This window comes from Sander lucioperca, chromosome 1 (assembly GCF_008315115.2).
Source record: "Sander lucioperca isolate FBNREF2018 chromosome 1, SLUC_FBN_1.2, whole genome shotgun sequence".
Taxonomy (NCBI): Eukaryota; Metazoa; Chordata; class Actinopteri; order Perciformes; family Percidae; genus Sander; species Sander lucioperca.
Window position 1 is genome coordinate 37,731,952 of NC_050173.1, and position 17,466 is coordinate 37,749,417.

The 17,466-nt window shown below is 40.5% G+C and overlaps 2 protein-coding genes across 4 annotated transcripts; both read left to right on the forward strand.

Annotated features, from left to right (window-relative positions):
- The first annotated feature begins 4,650 nt into the window (after window positions 1-4,650).
- Window positions 4,651-9,495, forward strand: npy7r (neuropeptide Y receptor Y7). Its single transcript, XM_031319541.1, has 2 exons — window positions 4,651-4,838; window positions 7,612-9,495. Exon 2 carries the CDS (start codon window positions 7,649-7,651, stop codon window positions 8,762-8,764), a length of 1,116 nt encoding a protein of 371 aa, XP_031175401.1. The 5' UTR covers window positions 4,651-4,838; window positions 7,612-7,648; the 3' UTR covers window positions 8,765-9,495.
- On the forward strand, window positions 9,466-17,357 carry prelid1a (PRELI domain containing 1a). 3 transcript variants are annotated; one of them, XM_031319543.2, is made up of 6 exons: window positions 9,466-9,489; window positions 11,435-11,554; window positions 13,264-13,489; window positions 13,583-13,696; window positions 14,652-14,730; window positions 16,453-17,357. In XM_031319543.2, the coding sequence occupies exons 2-6, from the start codon at window positions 11,463-11,465 to the stop codon at window positions 16,572-16,574; spliced, it is 633 nt and encodes a 210-aa protein (XP_031175403.1). In that variant the 5' UTR covers window positions 9,466-9,489; window positions 11,435-11,462; the 3' UTR covers window positions 16,575-17,357. The 3 variants fall into 3 exon arrangements, with proteins under 3 accessions (XP_031175403.1, XP_035859674.1, XP_031175402.1); XM_036003781.1 differs by lacking the exon at window positions 9,466-9,489 and adding an exon at window positions 10,656-10,787; XM_031319542.2 differs by lacking the exon at window positions 9,466-9,489 and adding an exon at window positions 10,675-10,802.
- The last annotated feature ends 109 nt before the right edge of the window (window positions 17,358-17,466 follow it).

A 17,466-nucleotide genomic window follows, 5' to 3' on the forward strand; every position in this document is an offset into this window, starting at 1 on the left:
TTGTTCATTCTCTTAAAATTATGTTGCCAGTTCACAAACTTGTCCTTTTCATGAATATTGACCACCACCATCAATTCCAAGTATTCCTATTGGCTTGAAATTTTACATTTGCGTTTGCATGAACTGGGGTAGACCCTCCATATTCATGGGCCATCGTGAAATACATTAGCCGGTAACGCCTTTCGTGTTTTCGCTGTCACATGATAAACTCACAGGTGCTGCTAATGCTGCTAATGGGTATCGTCGCTTCCCAGCCTCGGCAAGTTTGAAGAAGGAAACATGGAGGACCACACGTATTCAAAATCCAAATTTCAGGAACAGGAGTCTTCTTCTTCACCCAGAAAAAGAAAAAGGATATTGAAAAGAGCAAGAGACCGGCGTCATCAGAAAAAAGAGTGAAGGCTACCGTAGCTGTATTACCTACTTTGAACTGCGTGGTGCGAGAGAGTTGATTGCGATATATGATCTCAACGCTAGATGGGAGAAATTCCTACACATTGGACCTTTAAGGAGTGGACAAAATCAAAGCTTTTAGTCTCAATAACTGGGTCCAATATTTCCCATAATGCAACTCAAGAGTGTCTGACTTCATCAGGGTAGTTTTTTCAGACTTTAGAACAGACAGTAGACATCATATATCTGTTTTCACAGGCTGAATAATTCCCCATGTATAAAATTAGTAAAGTGCACCTGTGATTCAATAACCTTTGCAGAACATCTATACTACCTGTATCAGAGATCCAGGATCAGGCCCAGATCAGTTTTGCTTTCCAAGCCACATCGGCCTTGTCTTAGAATAAAACTACACCAGGAGGTATAACTTGAGCATACAGATGTTTAGCCCAGGAATCCAGTTTGCAGACTTCACAGATAGTCTATCCTTTTAAATCAATATTTTGAATCACTAAAGAACTAAAGGCTGTTATCTGTATTAGGCTACAGTCTCCACCTGTTAGGTTTAACCTATGTGAGACACAGCAAGAGAAAAAGGAAAAAGAAAGAGGCTCAAATGGAATTTCTCAGTTTGTCTGTCCTCCACTCCCACATTCATTATTTCACAGCCTACACACAGACATACACACAGACAGACAGACAGACAGACAGACAGAAGGAAAGACAGAAAGAGACAGGAAGGACAACAGCAGTGGGTGCACTCTGAGTTTTGTGGATGTGCGACATGAGGATGCCATGCTCTCTGATCATGTCATCAGATCAGCACCAGTGTTCTCAGAGAACCTGATCAGAAACAGCGATCAGATGGAGAGCAGTGGACTATAAATACAGAATCTCAGGCCATATGGAGGGGAGTCCTTTACAGACTAATTAGGTACATGTAGATTTATACGAGCACAGGTAAATGAATGAAGCTGCAAAGACCTACAGTAGAACTATTGCTTTAACCAGGAGCGATTCCAGGATTTTTGTTGTGGCCAATAATCATAATTAACACATTTCATTTGTACAGAGAGTCTGGCCACTCTCCATTGACAAGTGTTAACTTCCTTGAAGGCGGGTAGTCTGTTGAAGTTTAAAACTATTGGATCTGCCCAGAGCCTGGATCTGCCATAACCAATCGCTAACGTTTGGTCGTGACGTCGGCTTTGCATCGAGCTGGAATATCAAACTTTTTTTCCCGTGGGGAGGAGGGCCACAACATCATGGCCACCAACAAAACTCAGCAAAGATTGTTCTTGCTCAGGTTTTAACTTCTGGATATCAGGCAGCGTTGCCACAACGGACCGAATGGCTTCGCTCGCATCTTTCTCCGCCGCCATTAGTACGGAACTCACCGAAGGTTACCGAACCTCAACGTCATCGTTCTCAGCCACTCCCTCTGTTCACTGATTGGACTGCCAAATATTTGCCCGGAGATAACCCAAGAATATACCGCAAACCCAGACGGAGTACTGAAGGAAAATGAAAATTGAGCGGAAGTACGTATAGGAGGGCAGAGCCAGGCTACGCCACAAAGGCAGGATGATAAAATGTGTTTTCACTCACCCAAGACTGAGGGCTCACTAAAGAGAAAGGTGACGCAGCGGTTCTTCCTCTGGGCAAACTTGACTTATTTTGTAAGCTAACCACTCCACGTTTAACCGCGGTTACTTTTACCAGCAGTTTGAGTGATAATAATATCCCGAGGCTGGTGGGCACCAAGGTGTTTTAATTAAAGTTTCTCCTCCAAAGGGTTCAAACCTGTGCTCGAGTATAAAATCCACTTTGATCATTTTTCAAGATAGCTAGCGACGACAACACAATCTCCCCTCTTCACTCTTTTTGCAGCTAATCATATCTGAGATATGGAATGGCGCTGTCGTGGGGCTCACGGGCTGTCAGAATGTGAAATAAAAATCCTACCACAAATGATATGCAATTTAGGAAGATGTTATATTCATAGAAGATAATAAATTAGAGATGATAATAATCTTGAATTAATTAAACATAACATAACATTTGTTTGCATTTATTTTTGTTGACAAGAGGTGGGGCTGTGCCCCACCTGCCCCTAGTGAACAGTCGCCACTGGATAGGATAATAATAATAATAATAATGTATTTGATATAGCACCTTTTACAGAGGGTTGAGTGGTTTCTGTGGGTTATCAAATGGGCACCCCCTTTCATCGATGTTTTGTTGAATTAAGCCCATGACATCTCCAAGGGGCGCGACGGTAGACCCAGCGTCCCCCACTGTCCTCCTCTCAACTCAGTACCCATCGCCAGGATGTTTCTTCCACCTCTCATTGCGCTTTAACCGGATCCAACGGGATGCTGTCTCTGCCCGCTTGCTGACGTCAGCTACCACCCGCTTCCTCATCATGCCTTCTATTCCCAGCATCCCAAGGCTTCGCCAGAGTGACTTCCCTGGGAAGCCCCTGCTGCTGACTTCCACTGGCAGGTTGCAGGCTTTCCATCCCTGTTGCTGGCATTCAAGGATGAGATCATGATACTTTGTGCGTTTGCGCTCATGTGACTCCTCTATCCTCTCTTCCCAGGGCACTGTCAACTCAATAAGCACCACCTGCTTAAAATACAGTAGGATCCAAAACAGAAAATAAACAAACAAAATTAAAATACAATACCAATGAAGGTAAAAGATTAAAAGACTAAAAACCCCAAATTACAAACATGAGACAAAAGCGAGTTGAAACATGTGTGTCTTTAGCTGCTTTTTAGATAGAACAACGCAATATAATTCTGCTAAATTAATCATATATCGGGGGGGGGGGGGCGATGCCACCCCGTGCCCCCCTTCCAGCCCCGCCCCTGGCCTTGACTTAAACTGACAATCATTTTCTACAGAGTCACACTGTGAAACCTCCTCGCCACTTTTAGAACCTGTTGGAGATAAGCAGGTTTATGGCAAGGACTGCAATCCTTTAGCCAGTAATCAGTAATGCATTCAAGTCAGGCTAAGGAAAGTCAACCTTGACTGCAGAGTGACCCAGTGCACATGGAGGCTGGGGAACGGCTCTCATAATTGAAAGAATAAATTGAGGCTGAGAGGCGGCCTGCCCCAATCAGTAAGGGTAATAATTGTTGCTGAGACAATCAGTGCACCAATTATTGTGTTATCAAATAAAATCCCACCAAGAGAATCCAAGGATTACATATAATGTTGCTCCATTATGCAGAGACAAGGCATAAGGGAGACATGCTGTTCTGTTATCAAAATCACAAATTGTGATGCGGCTAAAACTCCTTTGGTTATGTCTAATTCAAAGTAACAGCATGTTTCAGGTCCTTAATTATCTGGTGACATTCCCACTACATCTCTGTGCTATAGTTAACAATGTACTCTGAGGTCTGATAAGGATAAAAAAAACACATTTCAAACAGAGTCTGCAAATACATGTACATTTTTTTTTCTTCAATTTGTTTATATCTTCTTGTTTCGACATTTTTGGAGACTCTACATCCCATTTCTTTCAAGGTAACTGCTTAGTGGGAAGTTTAGAGTTGTATTGTTCTTACCTTGGAAACTTCCTATACTGCACACACTATCAAAATCAGCCTTGAGAAATGTCCTATCTTTTCACAAACCTCTCCAAGCCTTGCTACAGTATATGAGGGAAAACGGCTCCAGGCACACAGTAACCTCATTCATTCAAACCCCATAGGATTTTAAGTCATTCAGGTGATGAATGACACCCAAAATATTAAACTTTTGATTGGAATTCACAACCAAACCCTGTTCAAATGTACTACAATTCAATCATCTATTTCCAACGTAATGGGAACTCACAGAAGAGATGTGTCTTCAACAGTGGTATCATGCAATTAACTGGCTTGTTACACAACAACACAACAGTTTAGTTTTAATGCTGCTCATGTGATTGCTATAATTAGATCAGCTGTGACAGTGGAGCGTCAATAAAGCAATATATGAGGATTTGATTTACAATCCTGAATTGTTCCAAAGTCCATTCAAAGTTGTACCCTTGTATACGATTTCAGATAGGAAGTGGAAAGCCTGCCTAGAAATAAAATGAATAATAAATGGAGATAAAACTGCAAAATGCAGTAAACTCAGTGACGTAACTCTGCGTTGGCAATTTAAAGGACATTCTGTGATATTCATTACATTGTCTTTACTGTGTTATGCCGTGGAAATGAAATTACATAGACTCCTCACTTGAAAAATATCTCCAGTGACAGTCCCTGGCACTGATGTGGACGCTCACACTGAATCCTGTAGACCTGCCTCAGGAACGCGCAGTCGAGCCACAAGATGCGCACTGGGCGCTACTGCTTGGGAGGAGCTTCGGGATTTTCCCCCCTTATTTTACGCCACTCTCCAGTGAAGACTCGTTTGCAGAAGGAGATATAGGGGGAAAGGTGAGTCCATTAATATGTGGATATCGTTCTTTTAGACTTTAAATGAATATTGCGAGGCTACTTTAGTGGCAAAAATATATCCCTGTGGAGAAAAATATTAAATTCTCAGTTCTTTTGTGCAGCGTAACCTGTAGTTGCTGAAACTGTTATATGTGCGTAATTTGGATATGAGAGAGGCATTTAAAAGCAAGTCCAAATTACGTACCACATGTGACTATTTGTGTTGTAGGCAAACGCTTTGCACTAGCCGGTTGAATAAGCGTTGAGAGCTCATTTGAAGATATTTGAATGCGCACTATTCAGTAAGTTAAAGAAATGGCGACAAATTACGCACGACCGCGCAATCAATGCCTAATAGATTGGGAATTAGGTATCTCATCATAATTTGATGGCAGTGCGTAGAATTCACTAGAAGTCGGTTAAATTGTGTTTTTTGTTTTGCTCCAGCAGGTGTATGGTAACAGATTCCTCAGTGGCACGAGCTTGCCTCAAGTCAAGGATTACCATCGGTGAACAGAAAGGGTGCTTTGGCAAATTACTGATGCTTTGTAAAGTGCACATGTCGCATGCAGTCTACCTGATAAATCCCTGCGTGCTCCTGCGTGGCTGTCTGCTCTGGTGACAGAGGGTACAGGCAGGTTGGGCGTGCGTTTTGCTTTATTGGCACTGCAACACTGACAGTTGTCATTGCCACAATTTGGTCCCTATAGTTTCAGAGATACCCTGTGAGTCATTTCATTACACACAATGTGTCTGTAGATTATATATCAATGATACTTTGCTCTCATTTAGGCCTAACACCTCACATTTCATGTGTACTTAAATCTTGCGGAACCCAGAGGCTGTATTATTCTTATTTTGGAAGACATGCACACTGGCTTAGAGACACAGCTCAAACACAAACACAGACACACACAGACACACACACACACACACACACACACAGACACACACACACACACACACACACACACACACACACACACACATATATATATATGCACTTATAGACCTTTTGCTGCTTGGAGTCAATTGCAGAGAGGACAATGTGATTAATGTGTAGATAGATATGACAATAAAGCAACACAACAATGCAGCAAAATAACATTTATTTTATATTTTCCACAATGAAAATCATTTAAAAAGCAGAGATTTCACTAAATTATTGTGTGTCTTAGTCTGTGACACAAATAGGCTACAGGATCCCTAGAACAACCAAAGAGTGTCTATCACCAAAAAGATGACCTCTCACTAAATGGTGTCCTGTTTTTCTCAGTAATTCCATTAAGAAAACTTTAAAAACGTGGTGTTTGTCGTAAAAAACAAACAGTGTCTAGTTTTTAACACCCATAAATGAGTATTGTGGATTTGTTGAAAGCCTCTGGCTGAGTCTAATGTCACTAATCTAATGTAATTATAATTGTTCTGCTTAATGAGGATGTAGATGTAGTATTATTAGCATCGTTTAGGAGTCAAACATTGAGAGTAGTTTTTATGCATGCAGTCAGAAAATTTCCTCTCAGCCTCTTGCAGGAAAATTGGAAGAGATGACAAGATAATTAACTATAGAAAGTACAGAAAAGAGAGAATATTTATCTTACTAACATGCGGTTGTGTAACATGGGCCAGCGTTGATCTTTCTGTCAGAAATTAGGTATACCACACAATATTCCCTTTATGAGATGCCGACTGTGTATGAGAGCAGTCAGCGGCTCTAATGATGTTGCATTGAACTGCTTCACTCCTCCTGATCACGTTGCTTTCTTCATCATTTCCCTTTAGTCTTCATAATGTATCCCTTGGAAAACTGCATGCTGTAATCAAACAAATACTTGTACCCAGGATATGGAGAAAAACATTTTTAATATAAATAGCTCTAGGTAGCAATATGGTCTGTTTTTGAGGGTGAGGGAGAGATTGTTTTCTATTGCTTATCATCTATTACTGAGATGCACATTTGTTTTTCTTTGTTTTTCAGAACATCTATTTGTTCTGATACTTAGGCGGCATCCATTAGAGAATTCTCTTATCTTTTAAATTGCACTGCTTTCATTACTCTCAAGTTAAATACAAAATGGACTTAATAACAGTGTGACATTTACAATGTAAACTGCCCTTTCCAGGTGATATGAAGAGAATAATTCAATAGTTGTGCATCAGTTCTGTTTAGTGAGATTTCATTAGAGGTTGGGTCTTGCTGTTGATTCTATGCTGAGAAGGAGACCATGAGAATAAATGACATGTTCTTTGAATGTTAAAAGGTATTGTATAGCATAAAGAGAGTGAGAGAATGGACCAGGAGCTATACAGGTGTTCAGAATAATTGCCCACCATCAAAGAGACCTGGGGTTCCCAGCAGGGGTACCGCTGGATTTTTCAGGACTTCAAGCCAAAAGAAGTCTTTGGCGATGAGAAGCCGGTGAGGTATCCTGTTACTGCTTCAGAAAGTCATACTGGTTGTTTGGGACACCTGCACAGAGGGGGATGATACATAAGGAAGCATGCACGTGTCACACCCTCCTGGTGAAGACAAGTGACTGGTGACGCCATGTGTATCCGACAGTGGTGTAGGTAGTGACAAGCAATGCAGATCAGGCGTGTTGGGAATTCTTAATTGGAGAGAAAAGTGGGGAAATAAATAAACACCTCAAGCTCAAAGTATTTTTTCACAATGACTACCTTTGTCGTTTTCTTTTCATAGCTTCTTGGGAACACTGTTCTGCCTGTCCCGTGTCAGAAAAATCATTTCATTTGATGTGCTTTCTCTCCTCAGGTGTCAGCACTGCCTCAATCTGGCATCTATCAATAAAATGAGCCCACCAGACGCATCCAACACCACAAGCGAAGGGGATGCTGGAGAAACCAATCCCTGGTTGCTATTCAACAATAGCATGGGTTTATATCCACCTGGTTTCCACACTGACATCACCAAGCACCTTGGAGTCCAGATCACCCTGATCACAGCTTATTCCCTCATCATTCTGCTGGGGCTGGTGGGGAACGCTCTTGTTATTTACATGATTATTCGGTACAGAAACATGCGAACAGTGACCAACTTCTTCATAGCTAACCTGGCTGTGGCAGACCTCCTGGTGGACACTCTCTGCTTGCCCTTCACTCTGGTTTACACTCTGCTAGATGAGTGGAAGTTTGGGTCTGTGTTGTGCCACATGGTACCATTTGCCCAGGCCCTGAGTGTGCATGTATCCATCTTGACCCTGACTGTCATCGCTTTGGAGCGTTACCGCTGCATCATCTTTCACCTTGGCCGGCGCCTCACATGGCACTCCAGCTTCCTCATCATGGCATTCACCTGGACTATGTCTGCTGTCCTGGCAGCACCCTTGGCCATCTTCAGAGAGTACCGCCATGAAGAGATCCCTTCCATCAACTTGCGTATTGCTGTCTGCTCTGAGAAGTGGCCCCATGGGACCAGCAGGGACGGAGTCATCTACAGCCTCTCAATGCTGCTCCTACAGTACATTCTTCCTTTAGCCATCATCATTTACACTTACATCTGCATCTGGGTCAAACTGAAGAATCATATCAGCCCGTCCACCCGTATCGACAGCATCAACCGCCGCAAAAAGACCACCAAGATGTTGGCGCTGGTGGTGGTGGTGTTTGCTATCTGCTGGCTGCCGTTCCATGTGTTTCAGCTGGCCAGTGATCTGGACCTGGTGTTCATTTTTAAGGAGTACAAACTAATATACACAGTGTTCCATATCATAGCTATGTGTTCGACTTTTACCAACCCTCTCCTGTATGGGTGGATGAATAAAAACTACAGGAATGGCTTCCTCATGGTCTTCCGTTGTGAGGATAGGCCAGATTCCTTCCACCCCGAGGGCTCGTTCAGGACACGCTCTATAAGAAGGCTGACTCTGAACGGTCGTAATGGCGGACAACCTCCGACTGCTGTTTGAGATTAACACCATTTAAAAAGCCTGCAGGATGTTACTGAACACATTAAATGCACCTCTGGTTTGTCATTCAAAAATAGCCTTTTGACTTAAATGGCCTGATCTTGAGTATCTATGTCACTAGAGAGGGCTCAAAGCTTTGCATGCAAATCGCTTTATGTAAGGCTCTTCTTTCTTTGGTGAATGGTAGCCTACTAGTGAAAATACATTTGTCAAACCTATTCAAATATGTGTTTAAGATGTTAACTAGGCTGTTAATTAACTCGGTACAATGTATAATGTGTCTCCTGTAAATGCAGAACTCTTGTTGGTAAGTAAAGTTCAATTCATTTTGCACTCCATTGAATACATCACCTGCAGGCTATTGATTTGTTCATACTTACTGAGAGGACGAAGGTGATTATTATGACTGTATAAACAAGTTTAATTTTTCACACTTGTTTTTCTATTTGTTGGCTGTTCAAAACATTTGGATGATCTTCATTTAATCAATCCAAATGCTGTGTTTTGGATTAATTCCAATGTTGTTGCAGAGTAACATTCAATCCTTGTCCAATCGTCGAATCCAGAGGAGCCTATTTTTGTCAAACCAGAAACTTAATTATGTTCACCTGGCAACCAGCTGTTCCCGATTAGATGGGCCAGCAGAACATCTGTGTCGAAAGGAATGGGATCAAAGTGAGAGTTCTTGATTTCTTCATCATATAATGTTGGCAGCTGCTTTGAGGATATGTAAAAGGACAAAGCATGCAAATTTAACAATCAGCTGCTAAAGTGTCATTTGTTGGTGGTCTTTTAAAAATGAATACAGGAACATAATCAACCATACGGCCTCTGTGCACACAAATTGAGCGCACGCTAACATATAGGCTAACTCCCAGAGTTGAATTTGACTATCAGAAGAAGTTTTAAGTGTCAAATAAAGAGACCTTGGCTTGGATTCAATGAAGTAGTAAGGTAAATGATCCTGTCTGGGTGCATAGTAAAACTGAAAATAGTGGCAAATTACAAAATGTATTGAACACTGACACCATACGTGGACTACTCAAAACATTTGTGGGTAGTAGTCTGTGCATTGGTGCATGTCCATAGTGCATGTAGCCTCCATACTTAATATAAATAGACTTTAATTCTCTGAACCTGACAGCTGGAAAATCCATCTATAGATGGGAAAACGGTATACATAGAGGGAAAATAGAAGCAAAGCATTTATTTCATGGTGAATCAAAGTCCTACACATAAACATTTAGACTTCATTTTGAACAAAAACAAAAAGAACTAGTGGGTCCAACTAACATCCAATGAAGCATTAAATGAACAACCAGACAAACGTGGATTACGCAGAGTGATTAATTTTACAGCAAAGAAAACACATTAGTTTTGTTTTGCTGTTTCTTGACATCCACATTAATGATTTCCTGGCTTAGCCTATTATCCCTTATATAGATTATGATAGAAAGTAAGCCTTTGTCAGGACTACCAGCAGACAAACACAGCCTAGACCCATGACATTAAACCCTTTGGGCATTAGAGCTAATGTGTGGAGATTTTGCTGCAGACTGGAGATGTTTTCAGGGATAATTTTAGTATGCATTAGAGATTATCCATCTGCCCCAAAATATGGCTTGCTGAAGGGGATATGTCTCCAAAAACAGCAAGACAAGGTCAGATTAACCACAATAATGTTTTTGTTTGGGTTTTTGTTTACCCTTGAGTTAAAGACAAATTGCAGGAGATGCCACTTTAAGTTGTTTTGAAAACATTACATGACATTTGACCCAAAATTTCTCATCAAAATTCACTCTTCAGATAACAAATACTCTTAAATGCTGTGTTGCATTTTGCACAGTCCCCTGCTCCCCTCTAGTGTTCAAGGTGGGCATCGCATTTGCACCACCTACCGGATGTGTCGTCGATGTTTGACCTTATCACGTTTGACAGACTGTCGGTGGCTTGCTGCCATGGTGGCTGCACGGTGAAATTAATCCCGACAGGAGTATAACATGAAAATACTTTTCTTTTGAATGTTGTCGTCATACAGGTAACCGTCTTTGCCTCTGAAATAAACGCATCCATTTGCTTATTGAATGTCGGTCAGAGAAATGTCTGGGTCATAACTTACTGTGCCATTCATTCATATGGTTTGCTTCGTGCTAGTCTAGCTCATGCTAATGCGGAAGCTAAAGAGGAATGCGTACGTGACTAGTGGCAGTAACGTTATATCTGATGTTAGCCGCTCGCTGTAGAAATATGAATCAGTCTGTGTGCTCATAATGGTAGCCACATTGCCTTTGCAAGCCATACCAGAAGGCCCAGCGTGATATTTGTGAGCTAATATCATATTTTTATTTGACTGACAGCAGTCATGTAACTTAGCGTTTAACGTTAGCTAGCTGGAAAGTTCGGGGAAATGCGTGTCCCTGTTAACGGCAGTGATTCAGTTTAGATGTATAACATTTAAACACACCTAAATCAAACATTTAAACAAACCTAAATCATGTAATTCATCCATGGTTTGTTTTGTAAAAACGTGTCTTGCTTGTTGAGTGATTTTTTTTTTTTTTTTCTATCGTCGAAACTGATGTTGAGTAAACCAATGTGTTTACAACAACTTTGGGGTCGTCCAGCACAGTTCTATCAAAGCTAGGTTTTGTTTGTTCTGTATCTCCACAGGGTCTTGCCAAAGTAAACGCAGGAAACAATGGTGAAGTATTTCTGCTGCGGAGGTTTGCTCAAAAGCAACTGGGACCAAGTTTGTGTTGCTTTCTGGCAACGATATCCCAACCCTTACAGGTGAGGGCGATGAGTGGTAGTCTGGATGCAATTTACTTTCATAAACTTCTTTTATCCAAATTGCATTGCATTAATATTTGGGATTATAAAGTATTACTGTTTTCTATTCTATTTCTATTCTATGTCTCAACATTTGTATACTGATAAGGAAAAGGGTAAACCGTGGTGGAAAGTAACTAAGTCTATTTACTTAAGCAGTGTACTTGGGTAAAGCTTTGAGGTACTTGTACTAACTTTGGTATTTTTGTTTTATGGTACTTTATACTTCAACTCCACTACATTTCAAGTGCTAGTTCTGTAAAACTTTACGTATTAAACAAATGATTAGCTGATAACATATGACACACCAGTTGTGTAGACTACTTGATACGTAGGTATACGCAGTATACCCACTAAGAAAGCTCCAGGATTTCCATATACCCACTTAAAAATGCCCAATGACACGCTACAACATACTTTCCATTATATTTTTGATATATTTTGAATTGTCATCTGTGTTTTTCTTCTTCAAGTAGGATAAATAAAAGTATTTCCACCGTAAATTGGTTCACAAAATTGTACCTGAATACAGGAAATGAAGTCGTTGATGCTCAAAACTTCCCTGGGGGAGGACACCCAGGCCCCCTACTATAATATGCCCCCTCCCCCAAAGGCAGATTCTGGCCAATATACAGTACAGTATACCCACTACAATACATTAGACTACACCACTGTGACACACTATGTCAGTAGTAACTGTCCAATAATGTGATAAAGCATCATTATGTCAACTGATAAGTAATTTTACTAATGATGCTAATACTTTTGTACTTCTACTGAAATTATGAATTTACTTTTTACATGTAGTGGATGTAGTGATGTTGCTACTTTTACTCAAGTAAAGGATCTCAATACGTCTTCCACCACTGGGGTTGAGTGGACTGTTTCCCCAGACAGCAGTAATGTGGTACAAAACATAGCTGAAATGATTCGTTGATTAATAAATCGACAGGCAAACGTTTAAAGTGCTCATATTATGCTTTTTGGCTTTTTCCCTTTCCTTTATTGTGTTATATATCTTTTTTGTGCACGTTATAGTTTTACAAAGTGAAAAAGCCCAAAGTCCACCCAAAGGGACTTACCATCTCCAACAGAAAACACTGTTCACAAACTGCTCCAAACAGCTCTATTGTAGTCCAGCCTTTACTTCCGTGACGAACGTGCGTCACTTTGTAACACACGTTATAATGCTCGCCTAGCTGCTAGCGTGGCACGCCCTCATACTCTGCAACTGACAAGCTAGCAGTCCTTACCTAGCTACTGCACATGTGCGACTCCCAACAAAGATGGAACAGAAGTGAGATGTCTCACTCTGTAGCTAAAACAGAGAGCTCAACACACAGGGTGAAAAGAGGAGCTGCAGCAATGTGCAGTACAACAAAAAATATGGCACTTTAATTGCATCTCTAGCTGAAATCATCAAATTAAGCGATTAATCGGTCAAAAGAATATAGATCTCCAAGAATTTTGATTATCGATGAATTGTTTTTAAAGTCTATTATCTTGCTAAACACTGGCTTGTTCAGTTTCTCATGTCAGTGTTTATTTATTTGAATTTCTTCCCATTTCGTGAGATTGTATAAACAAAGTGATGTTGACAGCAGTATTTATAGGTATGACACAGAGGTTTTGTATGGTCTTGATCCATAGCCTTTTCTTCTCTCCCACAGTAACCATGTTTTGACTGAAGATATCATTTTCCGAGAGGTTACTCCAACCAACTGCCTCATTTCTAGACGTCTCTTGACCAAAACGAGCCGAGCGCCTCGCTGGATGGAGCGGTACCTTCCAAAGCACATGGCCAGCTCGGCATACATCATTGAGGACTCTATTGTGGACCCTCAGAAAAGGACCATGACCACACTCACATGGAACATCAGCCACGCTCGCCTCATGGTACCTCAATGTTTGCTTCTAGAGGCACTCCGCATTGCACAAAGTAATAACATGGCCTCATGTTGCTTTTTTTTTTCTCTCTCTCTGTCCCAGTCCGTGGAAGAGCGGTGCGAGTACCAAATTAACCCTGACAATAGCAGCTGGACACAGATAAAAAGAGAAGCTTGGATCTCTTCCAATATCTATGGGCTCTCCAGAGCTATTCAGGTCAGTAGAGTAAAGTGGAGCACACTACGTAACAACTCAGGGAAAGTGGTGTGGGGCGTCTGAAAGGAGGACTCGCCCACCTATCTTTCATTCTGTAATTGGTCACATAACACATAGTGTTGAGATGCAACAGCTGAGCTCCTAAAGCTGTCAGCCAAGACCTAGGTTGCTTCCCAAAGTCCATCACCAACCCCTTAATCTTGATTTATACTGAATCCACGCGGTAGGTATGTACGTAGGTACGGGTAGATACGGGTAGATACATACCCCACACCGTAGCCCGACATGCACCGCCCCAAAAATGTAACTTCATGTCCCGGTGACGCAGACCGCAGCAACTGTGAATGCTCTCGTAGAGCCTATGTATATAACTATTAATACAAATAAAAGTTGCAGGTGTTCAGTGTTAAGTCTAGGGCTGCACGATATTAGGAAATATTTAATTGCGATTATTTTGACTGATATTGCGATATGATTCACGATATTGGAGGGAATGATAATTTTTTTTATCATTCTCATTTTCATTGAAAAATATATTTTAAAAAAATGATTGTCGTGTGATTTTTTTAAATTTTTTTTTTGCGAGGATCTGTACCAAACAAAGATTTTTTCTTTAGTCTGTAGGATACGATTTGTAGGCAGGAACGTCTCTGCAGCACCACAATACTTTATTTTAGAAGGGTTTGACACATATTTTGCCTTTAACAAATATTACGCCCCCCTGCGATTTGGATATTGCGATTTCGATAAAATTGCGATTAATTGTGCAGCCCTAGTTCAGTCCACCACACTCCTTTACTCATCCTCCTGTTCCCTGCTGACACAGCCCACAATGGCAGTCGTCAGACTTCTGCAGGGGCACGACCTAACCCTGATATGAGTTATAGGATGTTGACACTCTCTGTCTCTGTGTTTTTATTTTTGTCTCTGTTGACTTTGTGTCTTCTCTTTCCAGGAATTTGGTCTTGCAAGGTTCAAGACCAGTGTTACAAAGACCATGAAGGGCTTTGAATATGTGCTGGCCAAAATGCAAGGTAAAGTGTCAATAATATTAACAACAACAACAACAATAATTAGTGCATTACATTAGTTGCTGGAACGAAGGCATCGTTACTTTGTATTGGCAACACCTGTGCTTTTCCTGCTATGACAAGTCAAGATATCTGCAATGGAGAAGTGCTCTGATGCTAGTTAGGCTGTTAAGATTCAGGTTAGCGGATGTAAAGTACGAGATGGACAAACGGTTGAAGGGAAATAAAGGAGAAACTGGGTGATGCTCATTGAGCAAACATATCAGTCAAATCTAAAAACTGGCGATTTGGGTGAAGCTCAACTTGCTAAACAGCTTTTAAACGGGGGATATGACAGAAAAGGTTGGCATTCTTTACCTTTTGGGAACCTCTAAAGCAGGGGTCTTCAATGTTTTTAAGCCAAGGACCCCCTAACTGAAAGAGAGAAGGAACAGGGATCCCCTACTACATATATTGTATAAAATGAAGTTGCATATTAAACCGGGCCTACAATAACGTGTAGTGCGGCCTAAAGCCTTTATACATACCTTTTTAGTGCATAGAATACTAAGCTATCAAAATAATAATTGTTGGCATGATTTTATAATAATATTTTAATTCGCAACATAAATGTGGCATAGTGAATCCGTTGGGATTAACTGTATCTGTGGATGGCTACCTTAGTGACAGCGTTACCTATAGACTATAGACTATAGCCTATGATCAGTGGGGATTTATATTTGCTAATAATATGTTGGATTCATGTAAAGACTTTTTAAATTTTGAAAAAAATTCCAAAAATTAGCAATTTCAAGGCTCCCCAGCAGTGACTCTGAGGATCCCCTAGGGGTCCCGGACCCCCTGTTGAAGATCTCTGCTCTAAAGCAGTGTTTCTCAAATGGGGGTACGTGTATCCCTAGGGGTACTTTGGAGTACTGCAGGGGGTACGTGAATGTTTTGCAAAAATGTCATGCATAATTCCTAAAATAATAATACTATAATAATGAATGAATTAAGTGATGGATTCTTAACATTTGAAATGTAGCATTTAAATCTTTTTGTTTAAAAAAAGGTTGCCGGTGCTGTATTGTACCTCTTTATATAGACTTTTTTTTTTTTTTTTTTTTTCTCTACCAAAAATGTTTTGCGCTGGTCAGGGGGTACAATATTGAAAAAAAGTTTGAGAAACACTGCTCTAAAGGAACAAAATATGCAAGATGACTTTTTTTCAAATTGCGTGGAATTTCAGTTGTATGTTTACAGTGCTTCCAATGTTTAAAATCACCTTTTATTAGAAAGTTAAGATATTCAGTTTGGCTGTAATGAGGCCATACAAGGAAAGCTAATCACTTACTGGCTTAACTGTATGATTTAGAATTTGTAAGTGGACAGTTTGTGTTCAAATCTAAAATTGTAAAATATGTTGCAAAAGTTTGACAGTTGAGTTCAAACAAAATAAAGGTATTGAATTCATAAGCTAAATATATTTTGTTTCATATTTTAAGTGTTTCCTGTTGAAGCACTGGTGGTGTATTGTTGGTAAAACCCCCGTCACCGACACGCAGAGGAGCAGTAAATCAGTGCAAATTATAATTTTATATAATTAAATATTTTTAAAAATGTTATGCAAGTGTCTGTTGTTTATGACACAATTCAGGACTATGAAGGGATAGCGTAGGTTTTCTAGAACTACATAACTATACGAATAATTCCACCGATATAACCAGTATGTTATGACTTTTGTAGGTGAAACTCCGTCAAGAACCTTAGCGGAAACTGCTACGGAGCGAGCAAGAGAGACGGCACTGGCAGCTAAGGAGAAAGCCAAAGACCTCGCCTCACAGGCCCACAAGAAACAATATGTGTGATGAGCTGATGATGATAGAACACTAATACTGTGACAGATTTATCTTTAACACCCCAGACAAACTGATCCCGGTCATGGGTTAGACACCGTACCTCTATGAGGAAGCTGCCAACTCAAATGGTGGGTGGACCATACAAGGCCTGAGCTGGGTTCAAGAGCCTGTTCCAACCTCCTACAATATATTGTACCTTTGATACTAGATCGTCTCAGTATTTACCATGGATAGAGTTCTTAGAGGAATGTTTGAATATGGCTCTGAGTGCCATAAAATAATAATAGATACTGTTCCTCCGACCTTTGTGCCCATGAACGTTTACTTTTTACTCTGTTCCTTTCAGTATGTCATGTTCTGTAATAGCTTTGTATTATGAACCGCTTAGATTAGCATACCAAATAAGTATCTGATTAATGCAAATCCATGTTTATGATTTACTGCAGTTGTATGTTTTGTCACAAATAAGTGTTATCGTTTAGTTCATTTCACCCAACCACACCTTAATCATCCTACCAAGACGGATTGCTTCAAGTTGAAGTTCATTGACTGAAGAAAGGTCCATATTGTTGACGGTCATAGCTTGATAAGAAATACTTAGCAGTAAGATGTGGTTGCAACGGACATCAGTGTCTTCACCTAAATTTAAAATGCATGTACACAGGCAAAAATGTTACCATGTCTAGTACATTCAGCTTAGGTCTGATGATACAACCCATGCAACAGTGTGCTCTTACTATATCAATTCAATATCAGCTTGTCAATAAATGGAGCATTCCTTTGTAACCATCATGCTGTGATGTCTTTGAATGAGCTGTATCTCTGTATAGTTACTGCTAGACACCCACAAGGGGTTGCTAGGTTTCTGCAATACCAAATTGTTTAAATTCCTGTAATCTTT